At 54.9% G+C, this 21614-nt stretch overlaps 2 protein-coding genes across 2 annotated transcripts; both read left to right on the forward strand.

The window, feature by feature from the left end:
- Positions 1-6391: 6391 nt before the first annotated feature.
- On the forward strand, positions 6392-8541 carry ASB12 (ankyrin repeat and SOCS box containing 12). Its single transcript, XM_005235685.3, has 2 exons — positions 6392-7227; positions 8408-8541. The coding sequence occupies exons 1-2, from the start codon at positions 6417-6419 to the stop codon at positions 8539-8541; spliced, it is 945 nt and encodes a 314-aa protein (XP_005235742.3). The 5' UTR covers positions 6392-6416.
- Positions 8542-11167: 2626 nt separating this feature from the next.
- On the forward strand, positions 11168-21356 carry AMER1 (APC membrane recruitment protein 1). Its single transcript, XM_055818187.1, has 2 exons — positions 11168-11266; positions 13034-21356. The coding sequence occupies exon 2, from the start codon at positions 13128-13130 to the stop codon at positions 16452-16454; it is 3327 nt and encodes a 1108-aa protein (XP_055674162.1). The 5' UTR covers positions 11168-11266; positions 13034-13127; the 3' UTR covers positions 16455-21356.
- The last annotated feature ends 258 nt before the right edge of the window (positions 21357-21614 follow it).

The following is a 21614-nucleotide window of genomic DNA, read 5'->3' on the forward strand; positions in this document are numbered from 1 at the left end:
TAGATTGTCTGTCTTCTTTTTTTTTTTTTTTTTTTTTTTGGCGCAGTGTAACTTTGTACTCAAGTTTAATTTGGTTTAGTTACCCAGCAGTTAACGATGGGAGTGATGATTTGCTAGAGATATATTGGTGTTAAGGCTTCATCCGTATATGTAAAATGGATATAACTCCTCTGGTACCGAAAGTAGACTGCAGATTTTTTGGATTGATGACTTTTTAAAAGGAAAAAAAAAAAAAAAAGCCAACCCAGAGCAGCAGCAGAAAGAGCATTTTTTTGATTTGTTTACACGGGCAAGGACTTGTGGCAGCTGGTGTGGTGTGGGAATGGGGCTGAACCTTTACCGTAGCCACGTGCTGCTGAGCGGGAACGTGCAGTCGGTCCTTGGCATGGGGCTGCACCCACCAGTGGGTGTGTGGGGCTGCTGCCAATCCTCCAACGTTCGATAAAATAAAGTTTAAAAATTAAGGTGACGTTTTGTCCTGAATAACGTTTCTGTAACGGTAAGCAGAAGGTGTGTTAATAGTAATTTCTCCTGTGTGCGATCAGCTTGTAGATTCAAGTGCTCTCCTGTGATCCGTGTTTTCCTTGCGGGGAGCAGAGGGGATGGGGAGCAACGCAAACCCCAGCAGCCTCGAGCAATAACCCCTCCGCAGGTCCGCCCGGAGCAGTTTCCCACAGCTCCATTGCAGGACTTCTGGGACAAGTGAATGCTGCTTACTGAATCTGTGTTTTTCCCTCTCTGTCTTAACAAAGAACAGGTCTTGGAGCCTGCTCACCTGCGGGAGAGAAGCAAGGAAGTCCTGCGTGAGTGAGAATCAATAAAACACATACGCACAAGCCCTCTTGCATCCCCCGGTGCAGGGACCTGCAGAAGCTGCGGGCGCTGCTCCTGGCCGATGCTCTGCAGGCTGAGCGCCGGACCACGCAGAGCTGCGGCCGAGGGCTGGGGTGGCCGGGACCCTGGAATTTGAGTGTTCTGCAGGTGCTCCAGGTTTTGTACAGCGGTGAAGGGTGGCCCCTGCCTGGTGAGGCGCTTAAAGGGACTTCAACGTCACAGAGACTTTGACAAATCCCACCTGGCAAAGGGGACACCAGGGAAAGGACAGAGATACGAGGAGACCGCTTGCTGTTTCAAGGGAACCTGGCCCAATTCTTGTGTTTTATCCTATTCCTACGCCCCTTCATACAGCCGTTCAGAACTCGGTACTTCCCTTTGCCTGTTTTTTTTGGTTGGTTTATTTTTCAAGTGACCAGTAATGCTTTGAAAGCAACGATTTTTGTTCTGCAGTGATCCAGCGTCTGTGGCATGAGAAGGTGTTTGGGGTAACTGGCAACTCACACGATCAGAAATTCTGGTTCCAAAAGGTGGTGGTTGCAGTCCTACTGCTGCTGGAGAATCCTTTAAGAGCAGAGAGTTCTCCCATGTCTGCTCTTATTGCCTGATATTTTGAATAATAATAAAAAAACCCTTTACGTATCGAATAGATGGTTTATGATCTCAGGGCAAAGATGCTTTTGTGGGTGGCATGGCTCAGAGCTGACTGTTAGAGCCTTATTCCCCACGCCCAATGCTTTGGAACGAGAGCCAGCGTGTTTTAGCATTGTAGAATAAAAGCAGAGAAGACCCCCTAGTTCTTCCAAAAATAATCTAAGTGTTGCCAGCTCTGGAGCACGTTTAGAAAAGCACACCAGGGCAAACAGGCAAATTTACGTGAATGATCAGTGGCACGCAGATAACTCATGTGATGAAGAGCAGGGGCACGTGCTGAGTCTGGGGTCGTATCTCAGGTCCTTAATGATCATCTTCTCACATTGGTTCGCAGCTGCTGGCTCCAGCGCATCCTTGGACCTAAAAGGACAGGGGCTCCTGGAAGGCAGCGGCAGCAGGAGCCGCCTTGCAATGCTGCCCAGCTTCTGAGGCTCTGATGCTGCCGAAATTCCTCGAGGAATTACAGCTCATGGAGAAGAAACAGTTGCTGGATTCCTCCTTCATATCTATGTATTTTGTGTGTTCAGGCGCCCATGGAATTGCGAAGTGGCTAAGAAGGGGCCCTGGGAGCTGTTGCTGTGCGGGTGCACAGTGCGCGCAGGGTCTGCGGGGTCAGTATCCTCTCGTGGTTTATGCCTGAACGATGCTGCTGCTGGAGCTGTCCCCAGGCTGGGTGGCCGGTGGGTGGCCAGCAGAACGGGCAGGTGTAGGAGCCGGCAAGCTGCAAGCAGGTGTCCCGATGGGCATGAGGAAGCTGCCGAGCTGGAAGGCTTTGCCGCGCTTTGGCAGTGACCCACAGTTCCAAGGCAGGAGTCAGGAGCAGCGCCGCGCCGTAACTGCGTTTCCAACCTTGAAGGCTGTTAGTAAATCCTTAATCCCTGCAACATGATTTATTTGGTACTGTTTAGCACTAAAGTTTTAAATCAGAATGCTTAGCAGCGTTAAATCAGAAAGCTCATTACCTCTTCTCAGCTGTGTTAATAGCTATAATCTTTTTAATGGAAACAACTTTGTTGGACAGGATTTGCCTTCCCAGAAAACCTTGACTGGCATTAAATATGCTTCTGCCCTTTAATTCTTCCCCAATTAATAGAGAGCTGATAAAGGAGCTGCTTTGCCTGAAGCATGTGCCGGGCAGCCCACAGCTCAGGGCAGCCTCAGGCAGCAGGTGAAGGCTCCTCCTGACCCCTCAGCCTTCCCCGGTGCTGGAAGCATTGGGAAGCTTATCCGAGACGGGTCAGATTTATCAGCCACCTCTCCCTGGGCTCCCAGTCAGGGTTTATCTGAAAATGCTGATTTCGATGTTCGTGCAGGATGGATGCCATGCAACGGTTGTCTTTGGCTGTTATGGGAGCACAGCGTCAGTTTGCGTTCCTCCAGCTCAGGGCAGATTTACAGTGAGGACTTTGTAGCTGTTGCTTCATTAGTATTCGATATAATCTCTGTTCCTTACCCGGTCTTGTTTCTAAGATTTCTTGGTTAACAACTAAACAGCAGCTGCAACAACAAAAGAATATGCAGTTTATCATCACATTTTCCATTCAAGGATTTTCCTTTCATCTCTAAGTTCCCTCACAGTTTCCTACATTTCGTATTTTCTAACATGTATTCATTTTGTTGTCTGTATCCCCTTTTTTCCCTTTATAACACGCTGTCTTTTTAATTGCTACTATTATTTCTACATTTTGTTGAAGGGGTTTCCAGGAGGCTTGGCTCTTCTGACTGAAGCGTCCCTGCTGCGGTTGCAGCTTCTTGATGCTTAAACCCTGAACTCAGGCTTTTGCTCCCATGTTTCTTCCATTTCTCCTACTCAATAATTCTATTCATAGTGTTGACTTTGGGAAACCGACCCTTGTGAAGTAACAATCTATTTTTGAGTGAAATTCGAGAGAGTGAAACTATGAGCCAAAAGGAAGCCAAAAGTCATATCAATATGCTTATCAATATCAAGCATTTTCCTGCTCACCATGCTTTCCACAGCGTGACTACAAGCTGTGAGTGTGGTGGTGATGGTGGGGACAGATCAGTGTTTTGCAGAGCCCCCTGATCTTACTTCTTGTAGCAGTGGAGATTTTTCTGCCGGATAATTTGGTTCCCCTCTCATTATCTAGTACCACTGATAATGCCTGTCAGTGTCAAACTGTCAGACCGCTCCTGCTCCACCGCTGAAAGGTTTGGAAAAGGTTTAAAGGGAACTGGATAAAATACGCTTGCACTTAGCAGCTGACAGCTTGTGATAAGACAGCCCAAACGCTGCTCTCCGCTTGTTTTCTTTGCCCCTGTAAAGTTTTCCTGCCTTGCTACGTGCTGCTTCATGTTTTGAAGCCGAAGCAGCCGTCAGTTGTAGCAGGTGAGCAGGGAGGGAAGCCTACGGAGCAGCTCAGGCGAGAAACCTGGACCCTCCTCGGCGCCCTTTGCCCTTCCTGTGTTCATAAACGATCCTGGATGTTACAAATGGTCACTCGTGTTGCTCTGAAATTGGAAAAGGCGGTTGGGAGAGGGGTTAAGAGGGATCCCATTGGGGTGATTGGCAGCAACCAGGATAAGGCAGAGGCTGGTGCTGTGGCGGGGAATGCGCTCTGCCCTGGCAGGGGGCTCCGAACTGCCCGGTGTAGTGCGATTTCTGCAAGGAAACGGTGAAGCAAATGCTTTGTGTCTGCTTGGATGGGTCGAGCAGCCTCCAGCACCTGTCCCAGCCTCCCCCCACCTCGCTGCCCTCTCTATATTTACCCAGAGGGAACTTTCCAAGAATGGAAGTGGTAAGATAAAACCCCTGAGGGGCTAAAATTAGCCCCAGCGCCCTGGCCCATCTCCTCTCGGTGGCATTTCAGCTGTGAGCTTCACAGCCTGTGTCGTTCTGGTCACACAGATCGGACATCCATCCCCGACACAGCAAGAACCTCTCTCCTTCTCTCTCTCTCTCTTTTTTCTTTTTTTAAACCGAGGGACAACTTGCCATGGGACCACCGCTGCCTCGCCCGCCCTGGCTGTGAGCATCACCTGACTCCCAAAGGTAAGGCAGCATCGGGCAATTGAAGGTAACTCGGTAACCAGCTGTAAAAGCCTGAGCGAATGCTCTGTCACCTTTAGCTCCAGCCAAAACCTTTTTTTCTGGGGGTCTGCGGATGTGTGGACAGCTTCCGCCAGCTCAGGAGGTGACAGCTCTGGTTTGGGTTCTTCTGGTTGAGGAACCTCTGTGAGTTCTCCATGTGAGTGCTTACACTGTCCCAGCAACACCCCTGTGGAGACGCTTCCTTGTGTCTTCAGGAAATGTTCCAGCTAGTGTTTTACTTTTCTAGACTGTTTCCCTTCGGAAAACAAGTGACCCTTCTTTTTTAATTGAATCGGCAATAACCCTCCCCACCCCATTAGCCATGTGGTGGTGGGTTTCCAAGCTCTGGAACCCATTATCAGCGTGTCTAATGACTAGCAGTAGCGTTATAATTTCACTCGTTTCTGTACAAGTTGCCTGGGTTGGTGGAAGAGGTGGAAGGCAGCAGAGCTGTGCCGCTGCTGCTGCCATCAGACTTGCTCTATTTAACCAAGACGCGAAGGTGGCCTTGCCTGGGGGATTCCTCTGGCTCGCACACCTTGCCACGGCCAGCAGATGTGGGACGAGCCTCCCGTGACTGCCTCGTTACTGTCAGGCTCATTTGCAGAAGGAGGCTAATTACTCAGTGCAGCTCCTTGCCTCTTCCAAGGCTCCCTCGGTCCTTGGGATCATCCTCAATCAGATGAGCCACCTGGGAGACCCAGCTCTGCCACTGCCACCTCTCCCCGAGGAAATCCGAGATGTACAGGGCAGCGATACGACGAGAAATTCCTCTGCTCTTCCTGGCGGGCGTTTCCCAGCTGCTCAGGTGCCGGCCGGGGCATCGCATTCCTCTTCCTTGCTGCTGCACGGTGCAGTGAGGCCAGATCCTGCACCCAGCACCTGGGAAACATGTTGTGGCTCAGTCCTGGCTCCGCTTTGATCCTCTCGGCATCCCCTCGCCTTCCTCCCACCACCCTGTACCCCCCACTATAGAAGCTCCAGCCTTGGCTGCCGTGCTTCCTGGGCTCGCATGGGCAGGGAGAGGGGTTGCTGAACGCCAGGGCCAGCGGCGTTTCAGGAAGGGCAATGCTGAAAGTCCTTAATCAAACTGTCCATCTTCATGCTCACTTTGTCTCCTATTTTGAAATCCAATCCCTTTAAAGAGTGGCAGGGTGTAAACACTTTGCAGCGCTGCTGGCTTCTAAATCAAAACTCTGAGTTTTCCGTGGGTCCCAAACTACGGGGAAGTGCAGGTGCCAGCGAGGCTTCCAGCAAGGCCTCGGCCGACGGGAAGCAGAGCTGATTCCTGCTGTTTTCCAATGTGCTCTTCACTCCGCTGCTCCCACGGATGCCAGCTGGATGAGGTGATTTCTGAGGGTTTTGGCAAAACAGATGGCTTCACCCACCGGCGGGATCCTTACAGGAGCCTTCCTGAGCTCGAGGTGCCCCATGAGCGCTCCCATCCCCCTCACCGCCTCAGGGGCTGGCAGTACAGCATCAAATAATTTAAAACCAGAGAGTAAAAGCCTGTGAGGTCCTCGTGCAGCATTCGAACTCCAACACCAGATTCAGTTACCTCGACGTGTTCTAGATCGCAGTGTTTAAATGGAGGTGGCCCACGTACCTGCCACAGCAATGGCCTCTGCCCCGGCTGAGCCCTTCACAGGTGGGTTCCCTGTGGGTGGCTGGGTGAGGCCTGTCAGCAGCAGCATAATCCAATGTTATTTGTCTTTTTTCTTTTTTTTCTTTTTGAGAATCTTCCTTAAGTTGTGTATATATATATAAAAAAATATATAAAAAGATGGTGTCGGTGCTGGGGGGCTGGTTCTAACCCAAGGTGGTGCTGTTTTTGTTGTCCCGTAGATCATTTTACCTTTTATGATGACAGTGGTACATGGGAGACAGGCCAGAAAACATGAGCTTAATGGATATCACTAAAATGTTCTCCATGCTCCAGCCCAGAGAAGATGAAGATGACAATGGAGAAAGCGAGGAGCTGAACCGAGCAGTGTCCGAGGACAATTACCAAACCCTAGACAAGCTCTTGTCCCAGGACAGGTACAAGAGGGTCATCAACCGCCGGAGCGGCTGGGGGGTGCCCAGCACCCCGCTGCGCCTGGCTGCCACCTGGGGCCGCGTCAGGAGCGTTAAGGTCCTCTTGGCCCATGGGGCGGAGGTGGACAGCCTGGACGTCAAGGCTCAAACCCCGCTCTTCATGGCGGTCAGCAACGGCCACCGGGAATGCGTGAAGGTCCTCCTGGATGCAGGGGCCAGCCCCATCGGCAGCATCTACAACAACTGCTCGCCGCTGCTCATTGCCGCGAGGGACGGCAATGTGGACATCCTGCAGCAGCTCCTGGACCATGGCGCAGAAGCCAACGTTCACGCGAGGGTGCCCGTGTGGGCTGCCAACTCGGTGACTTGCTCCGGTCCCCTCTACCTTGCTGCCGTGTACAGGCATCTTGAATGCTTTAAGATGCTGTTGCTTTACGGTGCCGATCCCAACTATAACTGCACTGAGGAGAGCGTGATTGCCCAGATCAAGGAGCCCAAGACTCTGCTGGAAACCTGCCTGAGGCACGGCTGCAGGAGTGAGTTCATCGAGCTGCTCATTGACTTTGGAGCCAACGTCTACTTGCCCAACGTCAGGGCAGAGGAGACGGCACCCCGCAGCAAGGGGCTGGAGCTGCTGCTGCAGGCAAGAGGTAATCTGTGCGCGTGGCCCTGGGTCTGGAACGATCCTGATTATGCTCGTTTGGGTGTGAGCTGTTTCAGATCCCTCTTCCCTTTCCCTCTGCTTCCCAACAGCCTTACTCTGGCTTTCCTGCGAGCCTCAGCTCCCTTTGCAGCATCACCTGACTGCGTGGGTCTCTCCAGCCTTAAACTATGGAGTTGAGTGCACTGCTTCACTCTGCACCCTTAGAGCTGCATCCCTGCACTGCTTCACTCTGCACCCTTACGTTATTTATGTCACATTATTTATGGGCTCCTTATGGAATCTATTCATCAATGTCTATTAATTAGGCGGTGGGGCATCTCCCCAGAGGGGCATTAGGGCTTCGAATGGGCCAGGCAAAGCGCCGGGCATGGACCGTGGGGAGCTGGGGGGTCTTCCCTCCTCCTGTGATTGCTGCATCCAGGCCAGAAAACCCACCTCCGACACCACACAGAGCAGAGGACATCGCAGGCTTGTGGAGAACAGGTCCCCCACTGGTGGTTAAATCTGGTGGGCACCGCAGGAAACTCCTAAAACAATTTGCTGGGATCTTGGGGAGGGTGTCATGGGAGGGCTCGTTTTCAGGGTACACCCACCAAATACCCCCCAGTTTCCTCTGCCGGCTGCAGCTGGAGGCAGGTGATCTTGTTCGGGGTTTGGGCTGTGACTCGGTGCAGCCACCACATACGCTGATGTGGGTATCAGCCCTCTCTCACTCAGCGCGGCATCTACTTTTCATGAGTATTTCTAGACGTTTGCTAGAGAAGCTGCTTTTGATGCAGGTTCTCACTGCGGCCGGTGCTGGTTTGGAGCACACAGGGGTTCCGGCAGCCTGTTTTTTCTACTTAATAGAACAGAAAAAAGTTTGTTCACTTGATCTGTTGGGTTAAAAGCTGCTCATTGCCATTCCTCTCCTTCCTGCTGCGCAGCTGCGGCTCTTCTGTACTCCCTATGTCCGAAAAGCTTCTTTCTCCATGGTGGTGGAAGATTTCACCTCCATACACCCAACTCCTGTGATACGCATGCTGCAAAGCTCGTGGCTGAGCACGCAGCAGAAACAGCCCCAGCACGGCATTGGCTTTGGTCTGTCCATGTCCCGGGCTGGAGGGGGAGCGGCGCTGCCTGCCTTGAGGGTAACCACCGCGTTTTTCCTCCTTCTCCTGACGCAGCTCATCCCAAGTCCTTGATGTCTCAGTCCAGGCTGGTAACGAGACGCCTCCTGCAGCGGGCTGGCCGCCTGCATGCGCTCAGCGAGCTGGACATCCCCACGGTGCTGGCCAACTACCTCCGCTACCAGCCGTGACACGTGGCCCCCAAGGGACCTGCCCCCCAAGGGACCTGCCCCCCGAGGGACGCCTGCCCCCGAGGGACACCTGCCCCCACGGGGCCAAGCACCCACAAAGCTGCTCTGACGCCCGTGCGTTGTGGAACTGCCATGAGTTTGCGGTCGGAAAGTATTCCTCGCTCGCTCGGTGTCTCCAAAACAGCAGTGCCAGTGTGGAAGTGTGGGGAGGGGGAAACAGGAGAGACCCCTCAGCTCCTGCCTGGTGGCCCGGTGGTGGGGCAGGGTCTGCTTTGGGTGGTTTTGGCTGGAACCCCCCTTTGCCGAGGGATTTTCACTGCGGGTTGATGCTGTTGGGGAAGGGGCTGGGAAAAGGTGCAGAGGGTGAGGAGCAGAGGCTGCTTTACCCCCTGCCCGCCTGGGGGGTGGGGTGGGAAGGAGCAGGGGGGGCCACCAGGCCTCGTGCCAGCTGCTGCCCCCCCAGTGCGGCCTGGGCTGCGCTGAGCCCCCTTCCCCTGAGGGCTCCCACCAGACCCCCTCAGGCCGGTAGCCCAGCGCTGGTGGCAGGAGCCTGGACCTGGCCGTGTGCCACCACCACAGCGTCACCATCCAGGGCGCGAAGCCAGCGTTCCCGGGGCAGCACCGGGGGTCCCCGACCCCCTGCCCCAGCTCTGCCCCCTCGCCCCAAAAGTGCTTTGTGTGATGGCCGAGGGTCTTTTCTGCCTGGGTTTTGTTTGGTTGTGGTGGATTTTTTTAATTAAAAGTGTCATTGCTATATTCTTATTAAACTCTGGTGGCCTGTTTGGTGAAACGCCCTCGGGGTCCGGCAGCACTGGCCCGCTGAGGGGCTGCAGGGAAGTGCCATGGCCGGGGGGTGGCGGTGGGGTTGGGGGCTGGGCCTGGTGCTGGGCACCCCGGGGACAGGGACAGGGATGGGGACGGTGACAGGGACAACCCACCCCAGAGGCTCGGATGCTGGGGGTCGCCCCCCCCCAGCGCTGGCAGCTGCCACGGTGTGAGCTGCAGGCTCCGCACTGCTGTGGGGATGCGGCAGGATGCAGCCCCCCAGCCCCAGCGGCACCGCAAGCCACGTGGGGGCAGGGGGGCTCCAAGGTCGCACCCCACGACGCACAGGCGTGCATCGTGTTATTTACGGGCTCGTTATGGAACCTGTTCATCAGTGTCTATTAATTAGGCGGTGGGGCATCTCCCGGGGGGGCGTTAGGGCATCGAACGGGCCAGGCAAAGTGCCGGGCATGGACCGTGGGGAGCTGGGGGGTCTTCCCTCCCCCTGCCCCTGCAGTGGCCACTGCTCCGGGGGGCTGGTAGTGGCCTGAGGGACCAGCGGGAGCGTGGGTGACCCCAGCAGGAGCTGGAAGGTTCCAGCATGGGGGAAGCTCCATTCCAGGGGGCCGCACACGCCCTGCTCCCAGGGGGTGGGGGCTGCTGCTGGGGTCCCTGCTGCACCCGCAGCCCCCGGCCTGGTGCATGGGGATGGGGGGCCTCCAGGGTCGGGGGTGGGAGCTGGGGGTGCGTGGGTGGGTGTCAGCCGGAGGGTGGGGATCAGTGGGTGGGTGCAAGCTGGGGGTGGGTGGGTGCAAGCTGGGGGTGGGTGGGTGGGTGTGAGCTGGGGGTGCGGCAGTGGGTGGGGGTGAGCTGGGGGGGACACTGGGTGTGCAGTGGGTGGCAGGAACTGGGGGTGCGGTGGTGGGTGGGTGTCAGCCGTGAGTGGGTGGGTGGGTGTGAGCTGTGGGCGTAGCAGTGGGTGGGGGTGAGCCGGGGGTGAGTGCGTGGGGGTGAGCTGGGGATGGGTGGGTGTCAGCTGGGGGGGGGGGGGAACTGGGAGTGCAGTGGGTGGGTGGGGGCTGGGGCTGTGCTAGGGTGGGTGTGAGGGGGGTGGTGGTGGTGGGTGGGTGTCAGCCATGCATGGGGGGGTGTGAGCTGGGGGGGGTGTGAGCTGGGGGGGTGTGAGCTGGGGGGTGTGTGAGCTGGGGGGTGTGAGCTGGGGGGTGTGTGTGAGCTGGGGGGGTGTGAGCTGGGGGGGGGTGTGAGCTGGGGTGGTGTGTGAGCTGGGGGGTGTGTGAGCTGGGGGGTGTGTGAGCTGGGGGGGGTGTGAGCTGGGGGGTGTGTGTGAGCTGGGGGGGTGTGAGCTGGGGGGGGGTGTGAGCTGGGGGGGTGTGAGCTGGGGGGGGGTGTGAGCTGGGGGGGGTGTGAGCTGGGGGTGCAGCAGTGGGTGGGGGTGAGCCTGGGGGGTGGTGGGGTGTCAGCGGCGGGGGGGGGGAAAGTACTGGGAGTGCCAGGGTGGCAGGAGCGGGGGATGCGGCGGTGGGTGGGTGCGTGTGAGGGTAACACACCGCGATGGTGCCACCCCCGCGGCGCGCGCGGGGCCCTGTCCCGGCTCCCCGCCCGGCACACACGCGCTGTCACGCGGGGGCGCCCGCGTCACGGCAGCGCCCCCCGCCCCCCGCGTCACCCACCGTCACGGCCACCCGCGGCGAGGCGGCCCCGCGCCACGGCCCCGCCCCCCCCACACCGCACGCGCTGCCACCCGCGTGTCCCGCTGTCACCCGTGGCCCCGCGCCGGCGGCCACGCCCCGCGGCCCCACCCCCTCCAGCCCCGCGGCCCCGCCCCCTGCGTCACGCAGGCCCCGCCCCTCGCGGCCGCGCCGGCCGGACCCGCTGACCCGGGGCCACTCGCCGGCGGCCCGGGCTGGCCCCGCCGCCCCGCTCCGCCCCCGGGCGCCCGGTAAGTGCAGGGGGGGGCCGGGCCGAGCCGGGCCGCCGCTTCCCCGCGGGTGGGCGCGGGCCACCCCTGTGCCCGCCGGGCGCTTCCCCGCGGCTCCTCCTGCGGGCCGGGGCCTCCCTGCCGGCCCGGCTTCCCCTCCCCTCCCCGCCGCCCGGGGCGGCCGCGCCTTCCCGCCTCCCGCGGGCCCGGCGAGCTGAGCGGCAGCGCCGGGGCCGGGCGGGGCCGGGGAGCCGGGGCAGGGCCGGGGGCTCGCGCCGCGCTGCCGCCAGGCCGGGCCGGGGGTGGACGCAGGGGCCGGGCCGGGCCGCAGCCCTTCTCGCCCCTCGCCCGTCCCCGCTGCCCCGGCAGGCCCAGCCCCGCTGGGCGAGGGGACCCGCCAGCTTTCCTCGCTCTGTGCTGGCTTTTTGTTTTTAACCCCCCCCTCCTATTTTTCGAAATCCGTTTTGAGGGTGTTCGCACCCGGTGCCTTTACGTTTCGCACGCCCATAGATAGGTACTGCCTGGCCGTGGCGGCGGCCGCTGGTGCCAGCGGAGCCGTGGCCAAATAATTTTCAAATTGAATTTTTTAAATCTCGCTTCTGTCTCGGTTCGGCCCCCTCCCCCTCCAGGGCGCCCTGCGCGCAGGGACACGCGTGTCACCTAGCCAGCACCGCGGGGGGCTGCGGGCCTCGGCCAGGCCGGGAGGAGTCCGGCGGGGGGGGGGGGGCAGGGTGCCCGGGGAGGGGGGGGCTGGGTGTTCTGAGGGGGATGTTGGTGGCCGAGGGCGGGGGCTGCCAGCCAGCTGCTGACCTGAGTGGGGCGGGTGGACGCTGGGGGTTACCGTTAATTATAAAGGCAAAGCAGCGCTGCCATGTTCGCCAGGTTTGAGGGGAGAAAAAGAAATAAAATCTTAAATGTTAGGTTTGCTGTCGGCCTGCAGGAGCCAGAGGCCATCGTTTGGGTGTATTTTTATTTAGGATCCCTGGCTAAATGCTATGGAAAGCCTCGCCGTAGCAAGAGCTAAGCCCTGGGCATTATGGCTTGGCAGTGCATTATGATTTTTATTGCATTTGCTTTCCTCAACCTCATCTCTGTGAAAGAAACATTATTATTTTAGTTCTGCTGTTGCTGACATCAATCCAGATCAAATTTAAAACCTACCTTTCTGCTTTTGAGATAATCTGCTCAAGGTGGTTCATAGTGGGTATTTTTAATGCAATTCTTTCTCGCTGGACAGGTAATTTCCAAAAACAATTGAAATCTTCTAAAAAAAATAAATAATCTAGTAAACAGCTTTCTTCCTGGACACATGCTCAGGGTATGGGCCACGTCCTGGTCCAGCTCTGTGTGACAATGCTCCCTGTATCTTGGCCTGAGGTCTGGGAGAGCTGGAAGTGGGGTTTGGCAGGTGTCGGTCCCTGCTCGCTGGAGCAGCCTGTGTCTCCCTGCTCAAAAACGGCTGGTGACCGAACCTGACTGGCCCAGTGGCAAAAAAGGCTGGGCAGCTGAAGGAGATGGAGTGAAGGGTGGCTCAGGGTTTGGGCAGGAGAACAGAGATGGCAGCTGAATGGAGACACCTGGTTTTCCTGTACTTGCAAACTTTCAAATTTCAACATTGTGATGTTTTTGTGCCCAGCTTTGAGTGGAGGGAGCTGAGCAGCTGTTGGAGACTCTTGCAGCTCCAGTTCCAGCTGGTGACGAAGCTCTTCATCTCGTGACACCTCTGCCTCTGGCTTTGCACCGTCTGCTGCTGTCTCCTCACTTCTCTCCCCTGTCTCTTTGCTTTAGATCAGCTGCGATGCTTCAATCTCTGCGCCCAGAAGAGAACTTTGCTACCAAAATCATTGTTTCCAGCTGGATGCACCTGAAGTGACCAGTGGCCATGGAAACGGGCTGCACGGAGGAGCCTGCCTGGACCAGATCACAGTCGGTGGTCTGCGGGCAGCGGGAGGGAAGCAACCAGCAGCAGGCGGAGAACGGGGACGGGCTGCCTGAGCAGGGCAATGCCTCCGTCGCAGCTGGGGAGCTGCAGCAGCCTCAGCCACCCCCTGGCAAGCTGAAGAAAACGGCTTTCAAACTGTTTGGAGGGAAGAGGAGCATCTGTACGTTGCCCAGTTTCTTTGGAGGCAGAAACAAAGGCCAGGGGAAGGTAGCCTCTAAAAAGGGCCTCAGTAAGTGTAAGACCCACGACGGGCTCAGTGGTGCTGCGTATGACAAGGGCAGTGGGGCGCAGCTGGAGAGCCCTTTGGAGGGCAGCAGGGACTTGCATCCTTGCCCTTTGCCAAGTTCCCAAAGTGCTCACTTGGCCATAGACGCCAGCACCAAGTTTGATTTTGGCCAGCAGGACAGCTCTCCACCTGGGAGTATTGAGGGATGTGAGAAAAAGCCCAACGGAGATAAGTCCTCCTTTCCCAGACCCAAAAAAGGCCTGAAAGGGTTTTTTAACAGCATCCGGCGTCACCGGAAGAGCAAGGTTGCTGAGTGCGAGAAAGCAGAGCTCTCTGAGTGGACCAGGGACACAGAGGAAGCCAGCAAAGCTCCTGATGTGGGAGTGGAGAGCCAAGGGGCTGTGGAGGAAGGGGGACTAGGACCTGTCCCTCTTGCCGTGGGCTGCTTGGGCAGCTCGGAGGATGACCGCTTGGTGGGCACAGCTGCCAACTGTGGTGAGGCTGCCGAGCCTAGCTGTCTCGCAGCTGATGAAGGCAGCTCTGAGGGCGACATGGTGGTGATGTCGGGGAAGAGGGATGTTCTGGGTATGAAATCAGAGGCTGACACTGTTGCCTGTGCAGAGTTTGACCACAGCAATCTGCTGCTGGCTTTTCATCCAGACTTCATGGACAACGACCCTCCCTGCCTACACTCTGGGGACCTGCTAAATCTCATCTTGGGAGACGTCACATCCCTGAAGAGCTTTGATTCCCTGACGGGGTGTGGTGATGACATTGCTGAGCCTGACATTGCTGAGAGCACCATCACTGTGGAGCGCAGCAGAGATGCCGTTAAACGGAGCTCCTGCCTGGTCACCTACCAGGGTGGTGGGGAGGAGATGGCTATACCTGAGGAGTCGGAGGAGTACCTCCACCAGATGTGGAACAGCAACGTGGCAGGGGACAGGAGCTACGGAGCTCAGGTGTCGAGCAGCAGTTTGGAGACACATGCCTCGCACGAGGCGGAAGCCCACCCCTACATGGGGGATGCGATGGATGGTGTTGACCTTCTGACGCCGCAGAGTGATCAGCAAGAGTCTGCCCCTAATAGTGACGAGGGTTATTACGACTCCACCACCCCGGGGCCAGAGGATGAAGCTGGAGATGGGCTTAGTGAGATGAAGAAGGACCGTCTTCCCAGAGATAGTTACAGCGGTGATGCACTTTATGAGTTTGACGCACTAATGAGTCCCTCTCACGGGGAGGAATCTCTGTTCGAGAGCAAAGTCTCACGCCCGGGGATCTTCAGCTACTTCTTGGACTTCTGCCTCCCTGCTGAGAAGAGCCTGGTCCAGATGATGGATCAGAAAAGAGGGGTGATGGAAACGGAAGAAGAGCGACTAGCAGCCATTCAGAAGGAGCTGCTGTACTGGGAGCTGCAGGGGGAGCCTGTCTTGAAACGACTTGATATTACCAGCAAGGAGAAGTGTCCCCGGGAGAAGCAATGCGTTGAATGTAAAACTAGAGCAGCCAGCTCAGTTGGCAACAATCAGAGTGGCCTTGGTAGTGAGCAGGTGGCCTCGCACGCCCCAAACAAGGGTGTGAATGGTGGGGTTTTGGTGGCTAGAGCTGAAAATCCAGAGTGGAGGGATTTTCCAGGGACTCTGTGTCCAGAAAACTGTTACAACAGCCAAAAAGCCCAAGGAAGTTGCCTTATTCAGCTCACGAAGAACAACCTGGGGTTTGATTCGGACCCCGAATGTGGGTTGTTTGGGGGCTCCATCCACGGTGGCGTGGCCCCAGCCAAAGCAGGGACGTTCCCCAGCTACAGACTCCCAGAGCAGGAGCATGGCCCTGGAGCAGAGACCACCTCTGACAAGCCCCAGGTGGGCAGCGAACACGAGCCTGAGCACACTGTGAGCTTCTCACAAGCGCTAGTGGAGTTTGCCAGCAGTGGGACCCTCTTCTCCAGCCTCTCTGAAAGTCTGGGGAGCTCTGCCTCCGGCTCTTCCTTCACCCAGAACCTCCCTGCTCTCCCCACCATGGTCACCTTCGACGTTGTCGATGTGGAGCAGGAAGGAGAAGGGGAGTGTGAACAGCACCCCGAGATGAACGCTGGTGAGGACATTGCCGAGGCCTTTGATGATGGCTATGGACAGAAAGAGTCGTTGGCTGAATGTGACGAGAGAATGTCCCCAGGGTACACCCTGGGCTCCTTCCAGAGCTGCAACTGGGGTGTCGCCAGCCTGCCCCGCCACCTGCGCCTCCACGGGCTGAGCCCCTCCATGCCAGCACCGCTCTCTGTCGACCGGAGGAGCCGGTCGCTTGACACGGAGAGCCTGGAGTTTGAGCTTGCTGACTCACAGGTTGCCAAGAGCGGCCCCCAGCTGAGCCGGCTCTGGTCAAAGCGGGAGGGTGGCAAAAAGGACTCGGGTGGAGCGAGGAGGAGCAGGAGCAAGGAGGAGGGTGAGCTGGCAGCTGCTGATGGTGGCTTGAGCTGGCCAGGCTTGCAGCACCTCCAACATGACACTGACGCAGCTGCCGGGGGGATGAAGCACTGGGGTTTCACTCCAGCCGCTGCCGTGGAGAGTAACTGGGAGCCGTCGGAGCAGTCAGGCACCGTGTCCCCTTTCCTGCCTCTTTCCCAGAGCATCACTGGAGAGACAATGGACAGGTGGCCTCAAGAGCCAGAGCTGAACAGGCTCCCGCTCAGGCCTTCCAATTTACCTCTGCAGACCGACACCAGGTGGTCCCAGGAGGTGGCTGGTTCCTACAGGTACCGTGGAGAAGTCACCACCAAAAAGCTGGCCTGCCTGTTACCCCTGGGGGAGACAGAGCCTGAGCTGCCCCCAGGCTTTAGTTTCTCTTGCTCCCCAGAGAAACGTGTCAAGTGCAAACCCGTTGGCATCGCCCAGGGCATGCCTCAGCATCCCAGCAGTGCCACCGATGCCGTAAGCAGCCCCGAGCACTGCGGAGAGCCCCTGAAAGGCAGAGCTGCCCCCAGCCACACACTGCCAGCCGGCTGCCGGAGCGCTGCCGTGAATGTTGCTGAAGCCGAATAGCTGTGCCGGGGAGGGTGTGAAAAGGGTTGTGAAGGGCAGGGAGGGAGGAAAATGTTAGCGAGCAATTTGTGAGAGTGACTTTATAATTTAGACCTGGGCTGATCAGATGCACTCCTCTCCCACAGCCGTGGTACGTGGTCTTGCTGCTGTGATGCTCTGGTGGGGTTCGGAGCCGCCTCCGGGATTCGTACGTTAACACTGAGGCACTTTCTTGTTTTCCGGCGCGAGCCGCCACGCTCCTGAACGCCAAATGCAGTAGCAGCCACCAGCGTGCACTCACGTTGCTGCTAAAATAAGAGCTGGGAATGGACCCATCGCTAGCACGGCGGGTTTGGGGGTTTTCTGCAGGATTGGAGCTGATAGAGCAAGTCTTGGGGAAACTTTTGAGAGAAATTGGGTTTCTTCTTCCTCTTCTTGGTGAAATGTTTTGGTTCAGACTCTCTTTGAATGTCTTCCATCTCAGTCTCGATTTGGGGAGGCTGAGAGGAAGGATACCAGTTATTTCCAGAGCGAGGATGGGAGGCGAGTCAGCTGAAAGAGGGCTTTGCAGTAATGTTTTTATTTTTATTTTTATTTCCCCTTGCCCCAAAGGAAAGCAGGAGCTTTTGTGTGTGTGCTGGTAATGTTTTCCAGGTCTAGTTTTAATTTGCTCAAAGATACTGTGCTTGGAGAGATGTGCTGTCAATGGTGTCCCTTTTAAGAACAAAGTGTCCGTCCCTTCTTTGTCATGGTCTGTCTTCAGAGTGCGTAATTCTCCGTTAAAGCCTTTCCCGTGTTTTGTCCCACGCTCCTTGCCTCTCCCGGCCCACGACCACAGGGACAAGGTCTTTGAAATAAGCTAAATTGGCGTTGTGCCTGTAGCTGTGAAGTTGCAGATGCTGTTGCTTTCTTCAAAAGGAAGTTTAGTGGGTTGTTTGTTTTTTTTAAAGAAATATTTTACAGTTGTTTTCTTTGCATAAATTCATAGGAGGAAAGTATTCTGTTCAATGGGATACAGGATGTAACGCAGCCTAAATTGGGCTTCACAACTTCTTCCTCCTAACTGGAGGGAACAAAAAAGCTGGAGGTTGCTGCAGGTTTTGTGTTTCTTTTTCCTCTTTGAAGGAGTGTGGAGGAGGGTTGTGAGCTGTGGGGGCAAACTTTGAGGAGGTTGTACGAGCAAGCTTTTGGAAACATCTCCTCCAGGCTGTTGGTCCTCGTGTCCTCTGTGACCTCAGACATGGTTGTCCCTAAACCAAACCTCCCTGTCCATGGCCTACAAAGCTTCTCCCTCCTTCTGTCCAGGCTCTGTATTCTGATTTTAATTCAGTTACCGATGATTATTTTTGTTCCCAGCCCCAGTTGCCTGTTTTCTGCTTTTCTTTGCAACAGAGTTTGTAGCATTAAAAAAAAAATATTCATGAACTGGAAATGTCACCAGAGTTCCCTCCCCTCTCCGGAGCAAAGTGCAGGGTGAAGGGCTGGGCAGAGCCACCCCAACTCACTTTTCCCGCAGGCTCCTGCCCGCGGCCGGTAACCCCCTGCTGCTCTCTCTGCCCGCAGCCCCGTACGGACATGGCTCTGGTTGGAAATGTCAGCAGCTCCCTGGCATCGCTGTGTTTACAGGCACAAGGAGATGGGTTGGGGTCTTTTTATTTCCGCCTCCCAAGCAAAATGAGGTCCCGGTATTTCTTTTTGCAGTGAAATTCCTTACTGCTCTGTCCTTGTATATCTGTGAAGGAGCGGGGAAGGGCAAAGCTTTGCTTGCCTGTGGTTTGACTCACGTATGTGTCATCTTTCCTGACCAGCCTGCTGAGGCTGGAGTAGACCCATCTGTGTATCCATGGGCTTAAACCTTAAGTTTTCAGTATTTTCCTACCAGTCCTGCTGCAGGGCGCTGCCGCAGGAACCTGCTGTGCCACGTTTCTTTTCTCCTGTCTCTCTGTGGGGTTTTCGTGGAACAAACCCGGGTCTTGATGCCGCTCCCGCTCTGCATCCCTCACCTGGAGAGGAGAACGCGGTCGGCCGGCCGGTGGCAGGTCCCCTCGCCTCAGGGTTGTGAGTGCAGTCTCTCGTTAGCACAGCACGTGACCATCTGCTAATGAATATTGTCTAATTGGAACAGGCTCCCCTCTTGCTCGCAGTAAGGACAGGGCTGGTTTCGGCACTGCACATCTCACCGCCACTCACGGAATGAAAACCACGAGCAAATACTGCTGGTGGCGTCACGCGGACAGGCACGCACAGTAATTGCTTGGCCTGAGCAGCAGCCCCTTGCTGTTTTTTTAATTACTATTTTATTTTAGCGTGTCACCAAAGGCATCTTGAGGGTTAAGGGGGTTTTGCGTAGCGTTTTGTTTAGGCATGGTGCAGCCTTGGCCAAAGTCTTGGTGAGGTATGAAAGTGTCTCAGTGCTAAAATGAATGTTCAGTTGCAGATGCATGTCTCTAGGAATAATTCTTTCGGTTGTAGGTACGTAGGGGAAGGCTTAGTTCTAGACTCAAATGAGTGAAAGCAATACAGCCAGGACTTGATAATCTGACTTTATACCAAAGGTTTCTCCTCTTAACTCAATGTGAACTAATTGAAGCAAATATCTATTGATTTAAAATGAGTTTTCTAAAAGCATTTTTGGAGCTAATTTGCTGGATTATTGGCGTATTCTGCTCCATTAACCCAAAGAAATAAGATTTTTCAGTATGCTAACTCAGCCCGTCAATTGTTGCTGCCACAGGCAGATTGGATTTCACTGCCTGACGTACTGCTCTTCCTAAAGTACCTGTCTGTCCCGGGATAAATAGGACCAGATCTTCTGGCCTTGATCTGGATCAAGCTGTTAGTCAAATACTGCCTTACCCAAGGAACTCAAATTTGAGAGTGCTAATTGAGGCTTTTTATAAAAAAGGGCTTCCAAACCAGAAATAAGTCATAGAAGTCAGGAATAGCAGATTGTCTTGCCAAGATATTAAGGAAAACCTTCCCTTGAGGAACTTGCCCGAGTATGTCCCTTCCAGGGAAGGTCTTGCCTTGAAAGTGATGAATTACGGCTGTTAACTTGCGAGGAAACCACTGCCGTTCGGGTCAGTCTACCAAGTAATTCTGTATTGCATTTTGGGGACTTTGGGGTTGGTTTTTTTTTGTTTGTTTGTTTTTATACACATAAGAAAATGGTCGATTTTATCTATTTTTGTATAGTTTTGCATTTTATATTCATGGGGAAATTTTATGGACTCTTATTTTACTCGTGTGCGTTGTCTTTCAAAGTGGTGTGGTTTACCGTTCCGATGGAGAAAAGGCAATTCTTGCTGCTGCTGCTGCCACTGCCCGTGCAATGCAAGGAAACCACCTCGCTCCTCATATCCTCCTGTAACGTGCTGTTCTGCTGCGTGTCCAGGGCCAGCTCCCAAACCCAGCAGCCGGTCCGTTACCAATACACACACTCTCGCTTTCACACACTGCTGAGATGTCTTTGTGTTAATCCTGCTTTGTCACACTAGTCAACTGTTCTTTCTTTTTTTAAGCATTGTTTCTAATCTGAATTTGTGGACTTTGTGATTTATTTTTTTCCCCCCCCTGAAGGTATTGCTGACCATCTTTAAACCAGAAACCCGCAAATTTCAGTTGCGGCTTTTCCTTCTGGTTGCTTAAATTATTTTATCCAAAACTGGGGCTTTTCTTTAATCCCCAGACAGGAGATGCTGTTGGTTGGTGCATGGTGATGCTCTTGAATCTGGTGACAGGTTTCCTCTCCCCTTGGTGCTCCCTGGCCAGGTTGGGAGCTCAGTTTTTGCCCTGGCACAGGCAGCATCGCCTTCTCCGTGTGTGAGGATTGCTCTTTAAATAATCCTGGGGTCCATACGGGATTAACGGGGTGTTCCACCTTCTCCTCCTCTCCTGCCACGCCAGGCTGGAGCCGGGGGAGCTCCAGCCCTGTGCCGCCTGCATTGCCAGCATCGGTCAAGCATCTTCCTGGAATAATACTGCCTTGAATTTTGGGATCAAAAATGCAAGGAGAGCTTCTGGTAAGCTAAGACCCAACACTAGTTAATGTGGCTCTTCTTGCTTTTGTTTTTTATTGAGTTGAATGAATATGCTGCTTTGTTTGTGTGACTCTGTAGGAGTTGTGTCCCTGCAGAGTTTGCAACCCTGCGCGGGGTGTAAGGGCTGAAATAACTTCTCTGCAGAAGGGCAGGGTGATTAATTGGGCAGACAAGAACAATGTCAAACAGTGACATGCAAGAAGAAAATTAAATGCTGAAAAGCTAAAAGATTACAGCCAAAAGCCAACTTTTTCACCTTCTCTCTCCGCCCGCCAGTGCCAGCAGAGATGGCAATTGCTGCTGAGCCATTTGGCTGTGCATAGATTTTTATGTCTTTTAATTAAATAGCTCTTCACCTAATGGCAATTTTTAAATTTTTTTCTCAGATGGGTTTGGCCTCGTTCCCAGCATGGGGACTGGAGGGGCAGGTGGCTCAGCAAACATTCCTGGGGTGCTCGGACCCGCGCTGCATTTCACATTCCCTCCACCTCTTAATTTTGCAGCTCCCTCCTCTCCAGCTGGGGCTGCCTGCTCTTCTTGCTGGTATTGAATCATCCTAGAAGCTACGCTTGGGTGAAGTGGTAAATTAAAAAAAACCCTCTTGGTTCTAAAGAAAAAAAAAATTAGCCCTTGTCCCAGGTCAGCCCGTGCGTCCCCGCTGCCTCGTGCTGCGGGTGGCTGCAGAGCTGGTCTGCAGGCGCCCTGGGAGCAGAAGCGGCTCCTCCCAGGTGACTGACTTATCTGAATTTTGGGGTTGGTTTTTTTTTGTTTTCTTTCTGGTCTCATTGCTATTAGTCCTTTAAACTTTTTAATGTATTGATTGTGTTTTAAAATGAATGTTCCTTTCACTGAACTCTAAGGAATAAACCAGATTTTTAGAGAACATTGGATTTCACTTGTGGTTTGTTTTTTTCCATTGCTTATTTTATGCTTGATTTAATCTTTTCCTTTTCCCTCCTCTCCTGTCTCTTGATTATTTGCAAGTGAAGCGGCTTTTTCAGTGGGAGAAGGCAATAGAAGAGATGCTGTACAGAGCACAGCACACCGCTGGTCCGTAACACGCTCCTCGGCCAAGCGCTGTGCCATTAAATGAACCCTGCAAAATACCCATCATTTAAGGCACCAGCCCCCAGTGTCAAAT

This window comes from Falco peregrinus, chromosome 13, assembly GCF_023634155.1.
Source record: "Falco peregrinus isolate bFalPer1 chromosome 13, bFalPer1.pri, whole genome shotgun sequence".
Taxonomy (NCBI): Eukaryota; Metazoa; Chordata; class Aves; order Falconiformes; family Falconidae; genus Falco; species Falco peregrinus.